The sequence below is a fragment of the Centroberyx gerrardi genome, chromosome 2 (genome assembly GCF_048128805.1).
Source record: "Centroberyx gerrardi isolate f3 chromosome 2, fCenGer3.hap1.cur.20231027, whole genome shotgun sequence".
NCBI lineage: Eukaryota > Metazoa > Chordata > Actinopteri > Beryciformes > Berycidae > Centroberyx > Centroberyx gerrardi.
Window position 1 is genome coordinate 35582170 of NC_135998.1, and position 16204 is coordinate 35598373.

General features: G+C 42.7%; 1 protein-coding gene across 2 annotated transcripts in view; it reads left to right on the forward strand.

Moving 5' to 3' along the window:
* Positions 1-2886: 2886 nt before the first annotated feature.
* Positions 2887-16204, forward strand: part of fech (ferrochelatase) — a 26108-nt gene continuing 12790 nt past the window's right edge. The window contains exons 1-6 of one of the 2 annotated variants that reach the window (XM_071900872.2): positions 2887-3077; positions 6788-6878; positions 8204-8323; positions 9573-9721; positions 12853-12987; positions 13868-13974. In XM_071900872.2, coding sequence (XP_071756973.1) covers positions 3038-3077; positions 6788-6878; positions 8204-8323; positions 9573-9721; positions 12853-12987; positions 13868-13974 — 642 coding nt within the window. In that variant the 5' untranslated portion in view covers positions 2887-3037. The remainder of the gene's footprint in view (positions 3078-6787; positions 6879-8203; positions 8324-9572; positions 9722-12852; positions 12988-13867; positions 13975-16204) is intronic. The other variant, XM_078286353.1, reaches the window with a different exon arrangement.

Consider the following 16204-nt stretch of genomic DNA (forward strand, 5'->3'; position numbering starts at 1 on the left):
CCCCCGCGTCGGTTCCAGTAGGCGGACAGCGGGTCATCACTCCACCCCCTTTCACCTGCCGCAACCCACCGTCCAGGGTCATTGGGACGATGATTTTTTGCTCAGGGGGGGTCATGGGGGGGTGTGAGTGTAGGGCGTACATTACGGTACTGCGTCAGCACGTACAGGCTACGTAGGCAGGAAGTGTTCAAGTCAGAGAGCGCCTGTCCCGTAGTTTAATACATCCATCCTGTCCCTAGTCTCGTTGTTTGGCGTGAGCCGGCGGCCCGCGACAAGATGTACGTACAGTAGATATTTTAACTGTACGTGAATACTGTTTTAATCTGGGATGGGAGGCAGAATAATAATTATGGTGTTCTTCATGTTTTGTCGTGGTAGTGGGGGCGTTGGCTACAGGTGGGGGGGGGGGGGGCGCCAGCAGTGGGACAGAAGGCAGTGTTGCAGTAGCGCTGGTATGTTAATGTCATGTCCAGTTTGGTTGGGTTGAAATTAATGTGGTGTGTTAAGTGCATTGAGATTCTCTATTGTACACATGATATTTAAATAGGAGGGAGGCTATTTTACTAATGCTTTGTTTTGTTTTGTTTTCCTGTGTGTGTGTGTGTGTGTGTAGGAGGTCTATGCCACTGTTTTTAAGGTAGTAAATTAAATAAAAGACTGTTTGTAAAAGCTGATTTGCCAATTACAGATTGAGGAGAATTACCCTCCTTTATGTGTAAAAAAATAAACAACGTCCAACTGAGAAAAGCTGGTATTTGTGTGCCTTCCTTGCTGGGGAAGAACTACTGGGCAAGTAGTATGAAGAAGTATGAAAAGTAAAAGTCGTCATTCTGTCAGAGAGTTAAATGATTGAAGCATGAACCTGTCAGAAGTATTTTAATGTTGTCGGTCTAACTGCTCCATATACTGTCGGGGAGTTTAAACTCTAACAATGCAACATATTTTATGAGCTTATCGTATGTTTTGCGTGTAAAACCTTATTCTGCAAAGTAACTAGTAACTCCAGCCGGCAGATAAATGTAGAGGAGGAAAAGTAGAAAGTCTCTCAGAATGGAAATACTCAGTAAAGAGACAGAACCTCAGAACTGAAGTAAAGTTATAATCAGTAACTTTATCCAAAAACACAAACTCAGTAATTAAATCTGATTACTTTCAGTTACTTTCTGATTCTGGAGCCCTTTTGATTCCTTGTGTCCTTCCTTCCTTCCCCGCTCCCTTTCTTCCTTGCTTGCCTTCCCTCCATCCTTCCTTCCTTGCTTGACCTCCTTCCACCTCCCTCCTGCCTTCCTTTCCTCCTTCCTTCCTCCCTTCCTCCTTTCCTCCCTTGCCTTCTTTCCCCCTGCCTTCCCTTCCCTTCCTTGCCTTCCTTCCCTCCTTCCTCTCTTCCTTTACCTCCTTCCATCCCTCTCCTTCCTTCCCTCCATCCTGCCTTCATCCTTTCCTCCCTTTCCTCCCTTGCCTCCCTTCTCTCCTTCCTTCCTTCCTTGACCTCATTCCACCTGCCTCCTCCCTTCCGTCCTTCCTTCATTCCCTCGTTCCATCCTTCCCTCCTTGCCTTCCTTATCTCCTTCCACTCCCCTCCTCCCTTCTTTAGCTCCTTCCCTTCCCTTTCCTCCCTTTCCTCCCTCCTTTCCCTTCCTTCCTTCCTTCCTTCGTTCCTTCCTAACAATAGAATAACATTTTCAGTCCGCATCTGAATTTTCTTTTGGTCAACTGAAGCAGAAATACACTACAGCATGACTGTTCATTATAGATAAAGTATCTCTGAACACACACACACACACACACACACACACACACACAGATAACACGCCTGTTTCTGAGGTGGGCGTGTCCGGCTGAAATCAGGGCGGGGTCATCTCACACATAGAGAACGTTAAAGTGACGTCAGTCACAGCTGCGTAAAGTACACCAGAGTTATCAAGCACCAGACCGGAAGTATGGAAAACGTGCCTCCAAAATAAAAGCGTAAAATATTTTTCCCCCCCAAAACAACAGAAAACCGAGCTAACAACTGCTATAGGATCAAAATATTCAGCAGAATCAGATTAAATGCGGAGTGAAGCTGTAGTTGTAAAACAGATATGAAAACTTTGTAATATTTTGCATGGTATTTCTTGATGAAAGTTTCCTTTCTTTGTGAATTTTGGCAAAACTAAATACAGTATATGTGTTGCATAAGCCTACATGGCTATGAATATACTGTATGCTCAACCCTGTAACATTTAGTTTGCGAATAGTGCCGCCTGCCTGAATGTTTAATTCGCTAGCAGATCCTTTATATTCTTATCATTTTTACTTTGGTACTAATTGTTATTACAGCTCAAAAACTATTTTTGCACATCTAAACATCTGGACACATTTCTGTACATATGTCCAACTTTCTGTATGTTATACAATGTGAGCAGCTAGTGAAACAGAACATCAACTATGTAAATCTAATGGTACAGAGACCCATTGGTGCACATATTGAATAGTGAACTGATAGATTACAACATATAGGTTGTAAAAAAAAAAAAAAAAAAAAAAACCTTTTCTCATGCTGTAAATTCATATAGTTTCATATTAATCATATATATTTTCAATATTTTCTTTTGATTGTAATTATCAGTAGCATTATATTTTATACCCAGTTATGCTCTATTTATATTCACATCCTAACCACTGGTATATATACTGTATATGTTTTTGGTTTTGTAATGGCCCAATGTCCCCAGGGGGATCGTTAACGTTTCATCTAATCTAATCTCAAATGTTGCATCATACTGTATGTTCGTCAATAGCGGTTTTATTTTGAAAACGGAAACAGGAAGTGCTGCGTGTGCTTGTGGCTAGCCTGACACTCGTCTGCACAGTCAGCCGTCAGTCTGCCGGGGGTTGAAGGAATCTGGCTGGTGCATCGGACCGGCCAGCGACTTTCACAGGGAAGAGAAGATACTCCTGATTGAAGCCGCGGAGATCAGCCGAGATCAGCCGAGTCAGCCTCCGGTTCTACGGGAAAAGGGACTTTGTTGACAGCGAGAACCGGGAAACTACCATGATGGCAGTGCTGGGCAGCGCCGGGCGGCTCATACAGTGTGAGTCTGCTGTCTGACTGTGCTAAGTTAGCTTTATTTTAGCGGTGTGTAACCTTCAAGTTTCCAGATTTAACCCGGGATCTGGTTTCACAGACTGGACAGTGTCGTTATGCCGCTTTGAGGCAGTTTAAACACAGTTTCAATTGATGAGGCGGTGTTGTGATTGGTGTAACGTGGTCTAAACCAGCAACATGCAGCTGACATTGGCATCAACATTTAGTGCGCGAGCGTCAAGTCAGCCAGAATGTAAAAATAGCTCTTCCGCTTTGGGCTTTAAAAATAAAACCCTCATTGTAACGTTAACCTTAATATTTACTTTGAGTAATGCTTTACAGCCACAGTTTCACTCACATATGTAATCTTAACATCCCAACGGGTGTTTCGATACAAGGTTTGCTATTTCGTTCGTTGAATTACTTTGTTTTTTTCAAATTTGAATGCCTTTATTCTGAAAGTAAATCGCGGCATTTCCGTTGCTAGTCTGGCTAACTGCCGCTGTCTTGACACAGCCCAACATTACTGTAGGTTACAGTTTAATGTTATATTGTTACATAAAGGACTTATCCCATACTTGTCGGACGTTTTGTAACAGATGGAGGATCAGTAAATACAACGTATATCTGAAAATGGTAAACACTTTATCGGTAAATAGTTAGAGGGGAACATTCACTGGGAGTTACACAATTCACATTTCTGAACTTGCATAATCCTCGGCCCCCCGGCGGTCATGTAGGGGAACTGCAGCTCGTGTTATGAAATTGATGGACTTTGCATTCAAAATAACGGATATATTTTTGCTTATTCTGTATGTTATGAAGCGTGTGTATTGATTTTTGGTGCAAAATTAAAAGCTGTCTTATGGTTACTAACTGTGACCTCCGGTAAGTGATCATCTCAAGGCAAACAGCAGCCAGTATTAACAAAAAAAATCATCTGTACTTTTATTTTTTTTAATGGTTCCTGTTCCACCTATCCTTTTCCACCGCCTGTCTTCATAAAGCTTGCTTCCAATTTGAACAAAATCAATTATGCTTTCAGGAAAACATTAATTTATATATTTGCCCTTGCAGTACCCCATCTTTATAGGTCAAACAACCACCCATATAAGCAAAAAGCCATTATATATTACAAAAACACATTCATTTATGCTTTTTTCCTTTAAAATACCCTGTCTCCATGTGGCAAACAGCCACCAATATAAGCAAAAATGAATAATATTTTCAGAAAAGCATTAATTTATGTTTATGCCCTTGCAGTGCCCCATCTTGTTAGGGCAAACAACCACCAATATAAACAAAAAAAATAATAATAATTAAAAACCCAAAACGTTGATTTATCCTTTCCCCCCACTGACATGACCAGATCCTCCTTCAGCTGAGTTTACCAGGTGGGTTTTTAGTGAGGTTTCATGTTTCATGCAGTCAAGGAAAAGTCTGAACTGTCTAATAAATATAAACATTTCTCACTCCCCATTTCACCCAGAGTGAAAAAACATTTTTGAATGAACAAGGATTGCGATTTTTCAAGGTTTTCTAATTTCTGAAGTATTTTTTTAAAGAACAGAACTCTTTTTTTTTTTTATTGGAAATTTCTGCTTTCTTGCTGTCCAGAGATACAAACCAGCAACCTTTCAGTTTGAAGGATAATTCCAGTTATTTTCAATCTGGCTCTTATTTTCCTAACCCTGACAGTGTTAGTGCCTTGCTGTAGGGAATTGAACCCCTAACCCTGACAGTGTTAGTGCCTTGCTGTAGAGAATTGAACCCCTAACCCTGACAGTGTTGGTGCCTTGCTCTAGAGAATTGAACCCCTAACCTTGACAGTGTTGGTGCCTTGCTCTAGAGAATTGAACCCCTAACCCTGGCAGTGTTAGTGCCTTGCTCTAGGGAATTGAACCCCTAACCCTGACAGTGTTAGTGCCTTGCTGAAGGGAGTTGAACCCCTCACCCTGGCAGTGTTAGTGCCTTGCTCTAGAGAATTGAACCCCTAACCCTGACAGTGTTAGTGCCTTGCTGTAGGGAGTTGAACCCCTAACCCTGACAGTGTTAGTGCCTTGCTCTAGAGAATTGAACCCCTAACCCTGGCAGTGTTAGTGCCTTGCTCTAGGGAGTTGAACCCCTAACCTTGGCAGTGTTAGTGCCTTGCTGCAGCATGTTTTGACATTTAAAGCTGTGGTTTGTTTTAGTTTCTTAATTCAGTTTCTTCTGAACTTCAGGTCGCCTTCATTCTTGTTTTCCTCCATTTTTGCCTTTGATTGTTTTCTTCGTCTTGTTTTTGTCAGTTCCTACACACTCATCCACAGAAGAAAGTGTTTTGTGTTTTAGAAACAAAACGTCTCTAGTTGAATAGAATGTCAGTTGAAGGCATTCAGGACCACATTTACTGTTTTACATTTTAGGCATTGATGCTTAAATCCAGGATGACTTGTGCTGAACTCTTGTGACGGCATGAGTCGACAACGCTTCGTTTTAAGGGTCGTGAGCCAAAAAGGTTGAGAGCCGCTGCTTAAAAAGACTTCTCTATAACTATTAACAAGACCATGGTGACATCAGTTGTTTTTTCTATTAATTGATTAATCATTTAGTCTATAACATGACAAATCACAGAGCCCAAATTGCTTATTTAGTCTCCAAATCTTGGCATTTGTGAAGCTGCAACCAGCAAATGTTTGATATTTTTACTGATAAATGACTAAAACTGACCCATGTGATGCCAAAACTGAAACGATCTGAAACAGCAGTCAGGCCACAGGGCACTAAAACTCTCCACTGAAACTAATACTGATTAAATTCTTCAAAACAACATTTTTTTACAGACCACGGGACACTAAAACCCCGTTCGTCCGTTGGTCTCCTCACCCAAAATGTGAGGAGAAACCCTGTGTGTGTGTCTGGTAGATAGCTCTGTCCAGTCTGCATGCTAACAGCACACAGCATGTTCAGTAACAGCATTATCCTTTAAGTGAGAAAATGAGAACTTATAGCAGCTTTCTTGTTTCTTAGCTTGCTGCTGTGTGTACTGTAATAAACTTTTGTAATTCATTTGTTTGTGCGGACATCTCTCTGTTTTTTTTTATCTGTATGCAGAAGCTCCCTGAAGGCAACAGGAAGAGTTTGGAGTTGAGCGAGCTATTTCTTTGTTCTTTGTTCTTTGTTCTTGGTTATTTTAATGACAGGTGTCTAAACCTGCCTGGCTGGTTTAGTGGGTTGGTAAAACAGACAGAAAATTAGACAAGATGCACTTTTAATGGCAGGAGATCTCTCTTCCTGTGAGACTTTGAGCCTAACTTTGTTCTGTTTAGCGAAGTGAGCCAGACAGATACAGTTTTTGAGCTGCTGATTCATAATCATGCAGGCCAGAGAATAAAAACCAACACCAATTTTGGATTAGTGAAAGGTTTATCTTCATACTTTGGATAATACTTGGACAGCTACGGTTACTTAACATACGTCAGGCTGCATGTCGGGTCGAGTCTCGTGTTTCGGCTCGGAAACAAAGTCGAACGTCACGAAATCTCAAATGTCACGCGCTCAGAAAGTTGCTGGTTCAAATCCTACGATCGCTAGGTAAATGTGGAAAATTTGGTAGAAGACTGTTGTTGTACTGGGCTGTGTGTGTGTGTGTGTGTGTGTGTGTGTGTGTGAATGGACAGATGGACAGATAGATAGATGGATAGTTAAAGTGTTTTTCTGGTGTTTGTCTCTCCTCAGTTGCCAGGAGCAGCGTCAGTCTGAGTGTGAGGAGACAATCCACCGCCGCTGCTTTAGCCCAGTCTGCAGCTCCAGAGACACAGGAGAACAGGTACGACACACACACACACACACACACGCACACACACACACCAGGGTTGGTCACGAACCAGAAAACGACGTCGCTGTCTGTGGCGGTTCATTAAGATCTTATGGATAAATTGATGCCTCTGGCTACTGGTGTTACTGGTGTCCAGTAAACTGACACAGGCGATGGGAGCCGCCATATTGGTCTGAAGTAAACGTTACTATGGCTACAGACATTATTTACAGCCATCGTGAGATCAGAGGAGTGGAATGACTCCTCTCACCTGTACAGACTCTGAAAAAGTCAGAAAGTCAAGAAGCTGTGGATGCAGGGAAGATTAAAAAAAAGAAAAGGTACCTCAGTGAAAAATGCAGCGTTTCAGAAAAGGAGGAACGACACGAGTGGTTGGGTTTTGATGAGAGTTTCAGAAGTGGCAGGTAGAAATTTCCATCCACCTGCCACAGCGGCTGGTGGAGAAAAAGTTTTCAGACTCTCATCTCATCATCTCATCATCTCATCAGCTGTGACTCTTAAACCCTTTAAGAAGAGACTCCTCGCTCATTCTGCCTTGTTCAGTCTGTGGAAATGCTCCTGAAGGAACTGAAGCTCACAGCAGGCGGTGTCAGGACAGAGATGGACGGGTGCCAGCGCAGCCGGGTGTGAACCTTTTTGATGTTTATTAAAATGAAACGGCAGATTCTTTCACAGCTGCCTTCGTATTGATTTCTGTCTCCGTCTTCTCATGGAGGATTCTTCCCTCGTCGTGTTCTTGGCTCCGACTCGTTCGTTTCTGTCGTTCCGCTTATCGGCTGTTTGAAGTTAAAGACCACAGGAGTGATGTTGAATGGGACGGCAGATTCAGACCGCTCTGAAGAGTCATTAATGACTTGGACTTGACTTGGTAATCTACATTTAGACTTGGGACTTGACTTGAGACTTGAGACTGACTCAGTTTGTCTCAGTTTGTCTGACTTTTCCTTCTTCATAGTTTCCTTGGTTCTTCGCAGAAAGATCAAGACATTAGTAGACATTACTAATCCATAATCAATATTTTTTCTTCACAGAAAGATCAAAATATTAACAGACATTACTAATTAATAATGTGTAATTTATCTTTGCAGAAAAGCCAACACATTAACAGACATCAATAATCAATAACCTATATCTTCTCTTCACATAAAGTCCAACACATTAGTAGACATTAATAATCAATAAACTATGAGATTTCCTCACAGAAAGACCAAGAAATTAACAGACATGAATAATCAATAAGCTATAACATGTCTTTGCAGGAAGACCAAGACATTATCGGATATTAGTTATTGATTATCTATCATCTGTCTGTGCAGAAAACCTAAGACCGGCATCCTGATGCTGAACATGGGCGGACCGGAGAAACTGGAAGACGTCCACGACTTCCTGCTCCGCCTCTTCATGGACACGGACCTGATGAAGCTTCCTGTACAGAAGTAAGGACTTCACACACACACACACACACACACACACACACTTGCCTAACCTTTAACCCCTGCAGTTACATCATCGTGTGTCTAAAGCCGGCCTTTATTTCTTGTCAAAGTTGCGTTACTGAGAGCGGAGACTGTTTTGACTGTTTTGAAAACTTGTTGGTGCGTTCAGGTGCGCTCCGACATCCGGGACTTCAGAGTCAGCTGACAAACAGCAGCCTTTTTAATGCAAGAAAATCCCACTCTCCTTTACGACGTCCATGTTTGCTTCTTGTTTCTCTTCTGGGTTTGATTTTCTGACAACATGCGACACTTGTGATTTTGTGTATTTGCAGTGCAGATTTGAACTGAAAGACTGGACTTAGTTTTTTTTAATAATAGATTATTTTCTACAATAGATCATTCGAATATTCAAATCAGTATTCGATAGAATATTTAATTATGAAAATAATCGGTAGTTGCAGCCCTAGCACACACCCACACACACACACAGAAACACACACTCAAATGTGAGAACAGTTAGCTACACATGCCTACTGACACAGAAACACACACACACACACACACACACTGTCTGAAGAGAAGAAATGGGGAAGCTGTTGAGTCTTTGTGTTTCATAATAACGAACGTCTGAACCTGTGAATCTGTGTCTGAAACTAATCTTCAGCTTTTCTATTTATTTCTAACATAACACTCATTCCAGCAAAGTACTGGAATTAAGGACGAGGCTGTTTTGGTTTCTGGATGTTGCTCCGTAACACTTTCTGGTCCAAGCTCTCCTCTGTAGGACTTCACCAAAGAACCAAAATAACGACTTGATTAATGTAGGTGATTTAATGTGATTTAAAACTGAAAGAGCTTGTTTTCTCTTGGTGAATTTAAACTGGTAGACTCAGTGATAAGCTGTCTCTGCTGTGTAAGATCCTGCTGTCTGCTAGTGGACTAAAAGCTTTATGAATGCTGATATGGTGAATTTTGACTTTGCACCTGCCTCTTATCTGATGGGGGGCATTACATTATTTATTCGTTTATCCATGTGCCACAAAATCTCAGACGCCACTGATTCCATACAGTTACAGCTGAAAACAAGGAGACATACAGTACCTGTTCCTGATCGGACCCAGACCGGGACTTCATCATCTGTGGGAGACGACATGTTTACTGTTGCCTTGTTTTATACGTTTATATATTTATAAGTCAGTAAAAGTCTCTGAGTGATAACTGTCTGACCCTCTGATCCTCTCCCCTGCAGTAAACTGGGTCCGTTCATCGCCAAGCGGCGGACGCCGAAGATCCAGGAGCAGTACAGTAAGATCGGAGGAGGCTCGCCCATCAAGCACTGGACCTCCATGCAGGGAGAGGGCATGGTGAAGCTGCTGGACGACATGTGTCCCGACACAGGTGAGGGGGGGGGGAGTTTTAGTGTCCCGTGGTCTGTAAAAAAATGTTTTGAAGAATTTAATCAGTATTAGTTTCAGTGGAGAGTTTTAGTGCCCTGTGGCCTGACTGCTGTTTCAGATCATTTCAGTTTTGGCATCACATGGGTCAGTTTTAGTCATTTATCAGCAAAAATATCAAACATTCGCTGGTTGCAGCTTCACAAATGCCAAGATTTGCAGACTAAATAAGCAATTTGGGCTCTGTGATGTGTCATGTTATAGACTAAATGATTAATCAATTAATAGAAAAAACAACTGATGTCACCATGGTCTTGTTAATAGTTATAGAGAAGTCTTTTAAAGCAGCGGCTCTCAACCTTTTTGGCTCACGGCCCTTAAAGCGAAGCGATGTCGACTCACGGCCGCTGGCACAAGAGTTCAGAGTTCAACCAGAGAATGATTTTCCCTTTTCAGGCTGTTTCAGAGATCAGAAAAAATAGACATGATAATATATTTATTCTCACGACCCTCTGGGCGGTCTCGACCCTTAGGTTGAGAAGCCAAATGTTTAAGGAAAATCAGTTTCAGGACTCAATAATACACTAAATGGCTTGTTAAGATGGAGATTTTTTGCAGTGCAGAAAATACAAAAGGAGCTCATATGTTGTTCCTGCTGAGGAACTCGGTTTGTTAGAAGAGCCAAACAATTAATAGGAAAAAAAATGAAATCGCAATATGAACTTCTGCAATTTCCAAATCTCAGAGTCTGCAGTTAATTTCTTCAGAGAGAGTTTGGTCCAAACTGGATTTGTGAACCAGGAGTTTTAGAGCTGCAGGTAATCTTTGGTCCATGAATCAAAACCTTTCATCAGACTCAAACTCAGTAAATCCTAAACACTCACATCTAGTTTTTTTTAACAAAATAATTTTTCTTTTCAAAAAACAAGAAAAACTTGTGGTGATATGAATCGCAGTTTAAATTGCAACATTCTGTCAAATAGCCGCAGTTATATTTTGTGTCAGTATGTTTTGTCCCTGGTTGTCAGCAGCTGAGTGTGTGTGTGTGTGTGTGTGTGTGTGTGTGTGTGTGTGTGAGCAGGAGATAAAGACACAACAAGGAGTGTCTCCTCACACCCTGAAACTCTCCTGATAACAGCAGCAACATGCTGACCAGCGGTTTGCTCACTGGACTCACATCAAACCAACATTTTTTTTAATTACACAATGCACATAATAATCCTATTTGCTTATGGCGATCTTTATTTTCTTAAACCGACCCGTGTTACACCAAAGCTTTTTCTCTTAACCCACATTATACAAAACCTTTTTCCTTTTAAAAGAATCCACATTGAACCAAGCGTATCTCTTAGACTGACCTACATTGTGTCAGACCTTTTCTCCTGAAGTGACTTACACACACCGAGCGTGTGACACACAGTCACATCACTACTGTGATGGGACGCACAGTAGTGATGTGACTATGTGCTTCTCTCCTGATACAATTCGATATGTGATCTGAGCTTCAGGATTCAATACAACCAGGATACGATGTGATCAATAAAAGTTCAGAGTCTGACTGTGCAGAATTCTGTTTATTTCTGAGACTCAAATCTTTCCAGCGATGCCATTGGCTGCTAGAATGTAAACAACAATTTAAAAATGTCATTACAAAGTGACAATAATATAATTTGGATGGAGAGCTTGTGAAACTGTGATGGTCAAGAGTCTCATTAGTGATTACTACAGCAGAATAACATGGAGCTGATATCACCATTCATGTTCCTGACAGCAGAATAACATGGAGCTGATATCACCATTCATGTTCCTGACACAACATAACAGATTGTCATATTTTTGTATCGTGACTTATTGAATTTCAACATATCGTCCCGTCCCTAACACACAGTAAACCGAGCTGTTTTACTCTTAAAGGAAACCCCACATTACACCAAACTGCTCCTGACAGCGGAAATTTGGTTATTTAGCAGGTTGTTTCCCAGGAGAATATGTAAAGAAGTGATTTTCCTCTTAAATGAATATGCAAAATGCAAGATTAGTGCTTTCATAACCAGTTTCCCCCTTAATATATTTGGCTGTCATTCATTTATCAGCGACTCTTGGTCCATTGTCGGCTTCATTTTCTTCCTTTTATTTATTTTGCACGGTTTAAAAACAAGAAAGAGAAGACATGAGAAAAAACAAAAACAGTCAGGCAGGAAAACCCTTAGGGGCTTATTCATGACCTCCTAAGTAATAGTACATTTGCACACATCAAAAGTAACATCCCCACATTTGCTGTGCTGTAAATTCACTTAAAATGACATGTCTGCTCTCTTCATATGTATTTCTCATTGCTACATACAGTATATGCATATTCACTCACTGCCTGTACACTAGCATACTAATCTCTCCTAAAATCTGCATGCTTTATGTACTGAGTTGCTGCCACATGATTGGCTGTTTGGAGGAGCAGGTGTACCTAATAAAGTGGCCCAAGCTAAAGGACAGTATGTTTTTTTTCCAAGGTGTTCATCACAGACACGGTGAAGAGGTTTAGTTTCCATTAGATCAGGTGAGATGTGTGATCTAAGAGACTGTGAGCGTCTGACTGTTGGTTCAGCAGCTTCAGAAACATTTTCACTCTGCAGTCTGTAGAGTTGACAGAGAAAACAGCTTGTTAATGAGAGAGGTCAGAGGTCAGAGGTCAGAGGTCAGAGCAGAACGGACAGACTGGTTCAAACTGACAGAAAGACAAACGCTCCACTAACAGTCTTTACATCAGTGGAGTGCAGAAGCATCTGAACACACAGGTTGTTGGCTCTATGGTAAATGTTGCTATAGCAACAGATGACCAGCCGCTACTAGAGAGGTGTTCCTAATTAGATTTTTGTTGATGTTTTTATAATGTTTCTACCTATTTCATACAGTCATGTAATTGATATACTGACTCTCTCTCTCTCTCTCTCTCTCTCTCTCTCTCACACTCTCTCTCTCTCTGTCTCTTTCTCTTCTCCCCTCTCTCTCTCTTTCCCTCTCTCTCTCTGTCCCCCCCCTCTCTCTCTCTCTCTCTCTCTCTCTCTGTCTCCCCCCCCCTCTCTCTCTCTCTGTCTCCCCCCCCCCTCTCTCTCTCTCTCTCTCTCTCTCTCTCATCAGCTCCTCACAAGTTCTACATCGGTTTCCGTTACGTCCATCCGCTGACGGAGGAAGCCATCGAGGAGATGGAGAAAGACGGAGTAGAGAGAGCTGTGGCCTTCACTCAGTATCCTCAGTACAGCTGCTCCACCACAGGTCAGGGTGACAGCGACAGTATTGTGATTACGATTGTTAATCCTGATTGTTTGGCTCGGGATTGCATTTTTGCATCTTAACATATATTTTCACGTTTTTCATAATAAAACACTCAGTTCCCTCAGTAAAGCTATTTATCAGCAGGTAAATAGATTGGATCAAAGTTCTTCTAAATTGAAAAATTGAAGATGAAAAGAGAGAAATTTAATTGAAGATTAAAGGAAAGAGGTTTGTGTGGCAGCAGTGAGCGGCCGTTAGCATCGCCACACCCAGCCGCCCGCTCTGTTAGCCTCTGATAAATACTGAGACGCACACACACACACACACACACACATACACACACACACACACACACACACACACACACACACACACATACACACACACACACACATACACACACACACACAGCTGCAGATTAACAGAGATATAAAACCACACCAGGAAACTTGTTTAAAGTCATAATCTGCGAGATACTTGTTTTTCTTGATTTTGGCGACACCTCTGGTGATCGCCGGTCGTTGCTTTGGTGTTTTGGACTTTGTCAGCGTGCTGTAATATTAAAGACACTCAGTGTAGACTGCAGCTAATAAACAACAATAATAATAATGATAATAATAATAAACTTTGTTTATAGAGCATTTCTTAACACAAGTTACAAAGGACAGTACATGTGTGTGTATGTGTGTTTTTGCTTGTTTGTGTGTGTGTGAATGTTTATCTGCTATGTTTATCTTCAAATGACTCAACAATAAAAAGAATGAATACATTTCCAGTAGAAGACTGTGGTTGTGCTGGTCGGCTCCCAGTCCAAACTGGTGTATTTACACTGTTAATGTGTTTGTTTGTTTGTTTGTTTGTTTGTTTGTTGTGTGAACAGGCAGCAGTCTGAATGCTATCTACCGTTACTATAGCAACAGAGGCGACAGGCCCAAGATGCGCTGGAGTGTCATCGACCGTTGGCCCACACACCCTCTACTGGTGGAGGTTAGTCACGCGCACACACACACACACCAAGTGTGAACACCCTGTTTATGTATTATTCAGATTTCATGATTTTGTTTTCAAATATACGCACGCTGACTAAGGCAGAAGCCAAACTGATCCAACAGAAAACAGACAGAAATATAGCCGCAAGCGGCCATGAAAGGGGTTCAAGCCTTTTCTGAACGGTACTGACGTCGCAAATAAAGTGTCAGTTGTTCTGAGGACATCGTCCAAATATATCCCTTGATATATCTGCCAAGTTTCGCGATCATTGAACAAACGGGTGTGGAGTTACGGCCGTTTGTTGCTTAGGCCACGCCCATTTTTGGTGTTTGCGGCGCCCCCTTTTGGTCGAATCGCACAAAAGTCGGTACGCATGTTAGAAATGCCATTCCAGACGAGGCTGAGAAGTTTGGGACCGATTATGCAAATGGTCTTTGATTTACCGGCTGTTACATGGTTATTACACCATAGGCCCCGCCCACTTTCACCAATGATGACAAAACTTCTGATTTTGACTAGTACAGCCTCCCTGAACATGTGTACCAAATTTCACGCAATTTCATCATCTGGATTAGGAGATACAGTTTTTTGGCATTTGTGGCGCCCCCTACTGTTCAATCTTAAAACAGCTGTGCACACGTGGTCACTGATGATATCTGAACATGTTCACCAAGTTTCATGATGATTGGACAATCGGTCATGAAGTTATAACAATTTAGCTGACAGGCCACGCCCTCTCACAAATTTAAAAATGAATATCTTCAAAACGACAGTAGATATCAACAACCTTTTAACAGCTTTTAATGAGATTAGTCAGTAGATGCTACAGACCGATTTTGGTGGTGATCCGTCAAACGGTGTAGGAGGAGATGTTAAAAATGTGTTTTTCAAAACTTTCAAAATATCTCAAAAACTTTCCAGGCGGACCTTGAGGGTATGGTCAGCTGGACATGTGTACCAAGTATCGTGAAAATCGGACCAACGGTGTGGAAGTTATGGTCTTTAAAGTAAAATTATAGTTATAGCGCCCCCTTCAGGTCGATTGGGTAAATATTTGTTGAGCTAGTAATGGGTCATAGTATCTGTCATTGGGCCAAATTTTATGTCTCTGCGATGTACCAACTCACGTGGATGAACAATAATAATAAACCAGCACAAAAACAATAGGCTTTCAGCCCTACAGATTTGGTTGGTTGGTTTGTCCTGAGCGTCAACATGGAGGAGAGGCAGGAGAACAGGAGACACACCAGGAAAGAACAAACAGACTCTGCCGTATAAATTCAATCAGGAAAACCTCCAGTCATCCCAGCGTGACGCCAGGTGTCACTAACAGGACGTCGCTAACAGGACGTCGCTAACAGGACGTCGCTAGCAGGACGTCGCTAGCAGGACGTCGCTAGCAGGACGTCGCTAGCAGGACGTCGCTAGCAGGGCGTCGCTAACAGGGCGTCGCTAACAGGGCGTCGCTAGCAGGACGTCGCTAGCAGGACGTCGCTAACAGGACGTCGCTAACAGGGCGTCGCTAGCAGGGCGTCGCTAACAGGACGTCGCTAACAGGACGTCGCTAGCAGGACGTCGCTAGCAGGACGTCGCTAACAGGACGTCGCTAGCAGGACGTCGCTAGCAGGGCGTCGCTAGCAGGGCGTCGCTAACAGGGCGTCGCTAGCAGGGCGTCGCTAGCAGGGCGTCGCTAGCAGGGCGTCACTAACAGGACGTCACTAACAGGGCGTCACTAACAGGGCGTCACTAACAGGACGTCACTAGCAGGGCGTCACTAGCAGGGCGTCACTAACAGGACGTCACTAACAGGGCGTCACTAACAGGGCGTCACTAACAGGGCGTCACTAGCAGGACGTCACTAGCAGGACGTCACTAGCAGGGCGTCACTAACAGGACGTCACTAACAGGGCGTCACTAGCAGGGCGTCACTAACAGGACGTCACTAACAGGACGTCACTAGCAGGACGTCACTAGCAGGGCGTCACTAACAGGACGTCACTAACAGGGCGTCACTAACAGGGCGTCACTAACAGGACGTCACTAACAGGACGTCACTAACAGGACGTCACTAGCAGGGCGTCACTAACAGGGCGTCACTAACAGGACGTCACTAACAGGGCGTCACTAACAGGGCGTCACTAGCAGGGCGTCACTAACAGGACGTCACTAACAGGGCGTCACTAACAGGGCGTCACTAACAGGACGTCACTAGCAGGACGTCACTAAC